This window comes from Apium graveolens, chromosome 3 (genome assembly GCF_009905375.1).
Source record: "Apium graveolens cultivar Ventura chromosome 3, ASM990537v1, whole genome shotgun sequence".
In the NCBI taxonomy this organism is placed as follows: Eukaryota; Viridiplantae; Streptophyta; class Magnoliopsida; order Apiales; family Apiaceae; genus Apium; species Apium graveolens.
In genome coordinates, this window is record NC_133649.1 from 51274868 (window position 1) to 51281108 (window position 6241).

At 35.4% G+C, this 6241-nt stretch overlaps 1 protein-coding gene across 1 annotated transcript; it reads left to right on the forward strand.

Moving 5' to 3' along the window:
• Nucleotides 1-3839: 3839 nt before the first annotated feature.
• On the forward strand, nucleotides 3840-4634 carry LOC141714207 (uncharacterized). Its single transcript, XM_074517739.1, has one exon. The coding sequence runs from the start codon at nucleotides 3840-3842 to the stop codon at nucleotides 4632-4634; it is 795 nt and encodes a 264-aa protein (XP_074373840.1).
• The last annotated feature ends 1607 nt before the right edge of the window (nucleotides 4635-6241 follow it).

The following is a 6241-nucleotide window of genomic DNA, read 5'->3' on the forward strand; positions in this document are numbered from 1 at the left end:
TTACATGATCTCTCTCTCTCATACACACACACACACACATTTCTTCCCCATATTATTGTGAATTCTAATTCCTGAGAGTGTTTCAGGTGGTTGACTTGCAGGTATTTGCTTCTCCACGTATCACCTGAAGCCACTGGTTCCATCATTCCCTTGTTTTGCAAAAATATTAGTGTCTCTTATGGAGAAGGTGAGGTGTATTGTACAATATATTTATTTTACCGTTATGCTTAATTATATGTCAACATGAAAAAGTCTTTTTACGCTACCTACGGGTATAATCCTTTTTAGAATCTTTCTACTAGTATTTAACTTTTTCTTCATAGCAAGTTCTTGCATTAGTGTTTGTTATTCTCTCATTCTGGAAGGAATCTGACGATGCACTTTCCCAAATACATAATTTATCAAACAAGAATGTAGTGAAAAGATGCTACATATTAATGTCACTTCTTCTTTGTCATTGTAAATGACCTCACAAATGTTTAAACAAGCTTCTTATCGTATCTCTCTCGCACTGTCTTGAATTTCCAATCATGCAGCCTCATGTTGACTTTGGACTAAAGTTGCTCGGAGCAGATGCTATGTCCATCCCGGGCCTGTATAGCTTTGTCCAGGTATGTATAATCTTGTCTATGTTTTGCAGTAATATTTTTAGTTAGCATTGGAATTTTTCTTACTTTTCCTTAGAACAATATTTTTTTTTTCTTTTTTTCCTAATAGTTTCCTGGTGCCCTTGATTTCTGCTCACTAGCGTAACGTAGCACTTGCTACTTACCGGAAGTTACGTGAATTTATCTTAGCTACTTTGAGCATGGAACACAAAATCCATTTGACGAGCCCAGCCCTTCCAATCTGAGAAAATTATGAATTGATGATATCAAAACCCAAAAACGATTATTCAGTCGCATCTTCACACTCTACATAATCTGAAAAATCTATTAATCTATTTATCTTGTGCTAGTCTATAGTTTTGTGTTTCCAGTTCTGCTCTAGATCAGTTTGGTAATAAATCAATTATGTCAGCAGCTGCAAGCTTTTCGGCTCCGGTGGCTGGATCCACCTATGTTGGCTTAAAACCTAGCCCGCCAAAGCTGATTCGAATGGATCTAAAACTCACTGTATGAAGGTACTTTGATCGGAACTTGTATTTTTGTTTTTAATTTTTTTTAAGCTGCTTATATTACCACCTTTTGTACTGCTTATAGTTGGCTCTCGTTTGTGTGTAAACAGACTTGGAATCCGATTGATAACAAGAATTTGCTATTTGCATCCGCTCTTTATCATAATTTAAATTATGTTGTAAACTTTCAGTTTAGCAGGTGTATTGTTTCTTGATAGTTCATAGTGATAAGAATTGGACTCCAATGGTAGAAACTGCATATTTTTTATATAGAAAATATTCAATGTGTGTCCGATGTTATCAAATTTTCTATAAATGCATTCCAAATTGTGGCACTGATGAATAATTTTGTTCAATCTTGAAATTGCCATCTCTGGAGATGAACTTTCTGTTTCTTTTCTCTCTTGCATGCACAAAATCATTATATAAATCAATGGCTTGAAGCAATACTCTGTGGTCTGAAGTTTTTTGTTAAGCAGGGGTTGAAATACTGATCTCTTGTTCCGAACATTTTTGTCTACAGCTGGGGTATGTTTATCGCGAGAATAGCAGAATTCCTAACTACTACGATGGGAGGTACTGGACAATGTGGAAGCTTCCCATGTTTGCTTGCACGGACGCATCTCAAGTCCTCCATGAAATCGCGGAATGCAAGAAGGCTTATCCTAGTGCTTACATCCGGTGCCTGACTTTTGATAACATTAGGCAAGCTCAATGTATGTCGTTCGTCATCCAAAAGCCCACAACCACCTCCTAGATCCTCTGCTCCTTGAAAAAGTTGCAGTGCGACCCTGTTCTGCTTCTGCATGTTCTGCTTCTACATGTTCAATGAAATCAATGAGTGATTCCATAGGGGTAATTCAAAATTTCCTTATTCTAAACTGCTTATAGTAGTTATTATTGCTAAAAGGAATTGGCTGTACATAGTTGCTTGTATCAGTTGTGTTGTCATACTCAACAATTTTCATTAGACTGAATGTCTTTAGTTGGTTTCTGGAGAATGTAATAGTTTAGATTTCAGATCATATGTTTTACTATTTTGGTTGACGTTCTCAGACAACAATTACACAATTAGTGATGTAAAACTTTACACAATTTGGTCTATAAACTTCTTACACATCACTTTCAATTAAGAAAAGCTGATGTCAAAAAAGATAATGTCATCACTTTAAGGTAAAAAACTGATGTCAAAGAAATCCAAGTTCAAGTTTAAATGAAATATAGAAATCACTTTGTTTAAGATTAAACTGATGTCAAGTAACATTATAAACATCACTTTTAACCAAACAAAACTGATGTCAAAAAATACAATGTACATCAGTTTCAGACAAACAACTGATGTTAAAGACTAACATGTTCAAGTCTAAATGATACATAGACATTACTTCATTCTAGAAAATACTGATGTCTATACGCTAAATTAGACATCACCTTTCATTAAAGAAAGAGATGTTTAATATGTCATTTTACATCACCTCTGTCAAAATTATCGATGTTTTTGTGACAAAAAACATAGCTCAATATATGTTTAATATGTTTTAATAGGTGTAATTTAGTTATTAAATAATTTTGTTATAGCATTTTTTGTAAAAAATCATCACATAGACATCAGTATTTTTCACTAAAATCGATATTTTTGTGACAAAAAACATAGCTCATGATATGTTTAACATGTTTAATTAGGTGTAATTTAGTTATTAAATAATTTACTTATAGCATTTTATGTAAATAATCAACACATAGACATCTGTTTTTTAACTAAAATCGATGTCTAATCGAGTATAGACATCGGGTATTCACCGATGTCTTGAATAGACATCACCGACATCAACATCGGTTGGGAAACAACATAGACATCAGCCAAAAAGCGATGTCTATGGACTTTTTTCTTGTAGTGAGGTTTGATATCATGAAAATTCTGTCCAGTATAGTATAGTAGCATACCCTCCTGTTAATTATATGTGCAAAAAGGGATTTTAAAACACCAAAATTAACGACAAAAAGATAGTACAACGAAATACAACTGTAAAAGTTTTCTAAAAACAATTTGGCCCCAACCCTGTGTACTTAAATATTCAAGTTACCCAATTCTTACCCAGTACCAACACTATGAATTTGATATTATTGGTTGCTTTAAGGTCAATGTACTATGAGAGCAATAAATGGACATCTGAAACTGACAAACATAACAGCTGGGAGGGGCTGCTAAGTTTATAGTGTGTGACAAATTACTGCAATGTCTTTTACCATGTCTTTTAAGAATAATGTGAGATCCTAATTTGAGATCCTAATTTGAGATGTATATTCCGGCATATCATATCGTGGAAAGATTTCACATTACATATAAATGACAGGTATCTCAAGTATATACACCATGAACCCTATTATATGTTGGAAAATTAATCTAAACTTGTTTTATTATTTTATTGTTTTAGTTAGTTGTTTTAAATTAAATAAATTGTCATCCTAGTCTACAGGAGATAACTGAGTGGTGAGTTTGTTTTCAGCATTATTAGGAGAGTCTAGTGTAGTGGAGAATTTTTAGGAGTAGTTGCTATATATGCATGTATCCCTTTTTTAATTTTAAGTATGGAAGTAATAGACAGTTTGTTTTATTTTATTCTCTCTGCATAATACATATATCAGCTCTTTTTTTTACATTTGGTATCCGAGCTCCAGGTGGTGTATGCCAAAATATCAACCCAAACACACAAACGTAACAATGGAGATAACCAAGACAAAAGAAAGCTCAGTGGGTTTAACATATCCAATGCTAACGAAAAGTAACTACACAACATGGTCCCTGAAAATGAAGGTTTTCATGAAGGCGCAAGGTGTTTGGGGTGCAATCGAAGAAGACCCAAAGACCGTGGTTGATGAGAGGAAGGTACAGATAGCTCTTGCAGCTATATACCAAGGTGTTCTAGAAGAAGTACTGTTGACTATTGCTGAGAAAGAAACCGCAAAGGAAGCTTGGGAAGCCATTAAAACGATGTGTGTAGGAGCAGAACAGGTTAAGGAGGCTAAGGTACAAACGTTAAAAGGAGAATTTGAGTCTCTTACCATGAAGGAGACAGATAACATCGATGATTTTTGTATGAAGCTGAGCGGGATAACAACCAACATACGGGTTCTTGGAGAAGTGATGGAGGAGTCAAGTGTTGTGAGGAAGATCCTACGTGCAGTCCCTGATAAATTTCTCCAGATAGCTTCAAATATCGAACAGTTCGGAGACATGAAAGCTATGACGGTTGAAGAGTTAGTGGGTCGTCTTAAAGCTCACGAGGAGAGGATGAAGGGCAGGTCTGAGAGCGCAGAGAGACAACAACTTCTCTTGGCATCTCAAAATCAAAGAACTAGAGGTGCTTATTTCCGTGACAAGAGTAGGATCAGGTGCTACAACTGTAACACCTTGGGACACTATGCATCAGAATGTAGCAAATCACGACGTGAAAGAGAGAAGAGGCAGGAAGTAAACATGGCAGTCGTCGAGGATGATGAACCAGCTTTATTATAATCATAAGTTTAGCCATACGGGCTCGGTTTATTAGCCATACGGGCTCGGTTTATTAGCCATACGGGCTCAGTTTATTAGCCATACGGGCTGAGTTGAATAGCCATGCGGGCTCAGATTATTAGCCATACGGGCTCAGTTGAATAAGTCATACGGGGTGGAAGGTTTGCATGAGACAAGTTCAGATTAAGGGAGATATTGTTGGAAAATTAATCTAAACTTGTTTTATTATTTTATTGTTTTAGTTAGTTGTTTTAAATTAAATAAATTGTCATCCTAGTCTACAGGAGATGACTGAGTGGTGAGTTTGTTTTCAGCATTATTAGGAGAGTCTAGTATAGTGGAGAATTTTTAGGAGTAGTGGTTAGCAGCACTACGTCTGCTATATATGCATGTATCCCTTTTTAATTTTAAGTATGGAAGTAATAGACAGTTTGTTTTATTTTATTCTCTCTGCATAATACATATGTCAGCTCTTTTTTTTACATTATACATGTATCGCTAAATTTTTAATCAATATAATATAGATGGTGTAATATACATTTATTCCTAATCCGATCCCAATTTGTGTAGCCCATCGGTACAAAACTTGTATATTTGTGATAAATCCTTATGTACGAATTGAAGAAATTAAATCCAGGATAATACTTATATATTGATCTCAGATGACAACAAGAAAACGTTTGAGGAAATAAAAACAAAGGTTCTTCTTTTGCTATTGATTCAATAAGGGAAACTTACATATTAAAAGATACTACACCTACTGAACTACCAAGAAAATAGCAACAAACTCCTACATGATCTCCACTACTTCTTTTTATTCAAATGACTCCTAATAAATCTCAACGATCACTACGACTTATTCACTAACAGCCACATGGCAAACAAAAAGACAGCTAGACAGAATGTTTAGATTATTTTCAACATTCTCTCCCATAATCTAAACACTCCATGGCAACTTCTGAATTCCCAAGAGTGCACGCATTTTCTCGAACTTTACTGCAGGCAACGACTTCGTTAGAACATCAGCACGCTGTTCCTCTGGCTTGACATGTTTAATCACAATTTCTCCCCTTTCAACGCACTCTCTAATAAAGTAATATCGTATGTCAATATGTTTGCCACGACCATGAAAAATCAGATTTCTTGCTAAATCAATTGCAGACTTGTTGTCTACATAAATCACAACAGGACCATGTTGCATATCACTTATTTTTGTGAGCAAATTGCGAAGCCAAACCCGTTGGCACACTGCTGCGATTGCAGCCATAATCTCGGCCTCACAAGACGATAACGCCATACAACGCTACTTCTGAGATACCCACGTAATTAAAATTTCGTTCAAGTAAAAAACCATTCCCCCGGTACTCCTTCCATCTTTGATATTACCAGCTAGATCACTGTCTGAATACCCTGACAATAAATAATTCCCAGTCTCTTTTGAATAAACTAAACCACAATTTAGCGTACTTTTCACGTATTGAAGTATACGTCTTGCAACACTCAAGTGAAGAGCTGTTGGATGCTCCATAAATCTGCTAATAGTGCCAACAGAATATTCGATATCTGAGCGAGTATGCACCATATATCTTAACCCATTAACGAGACTT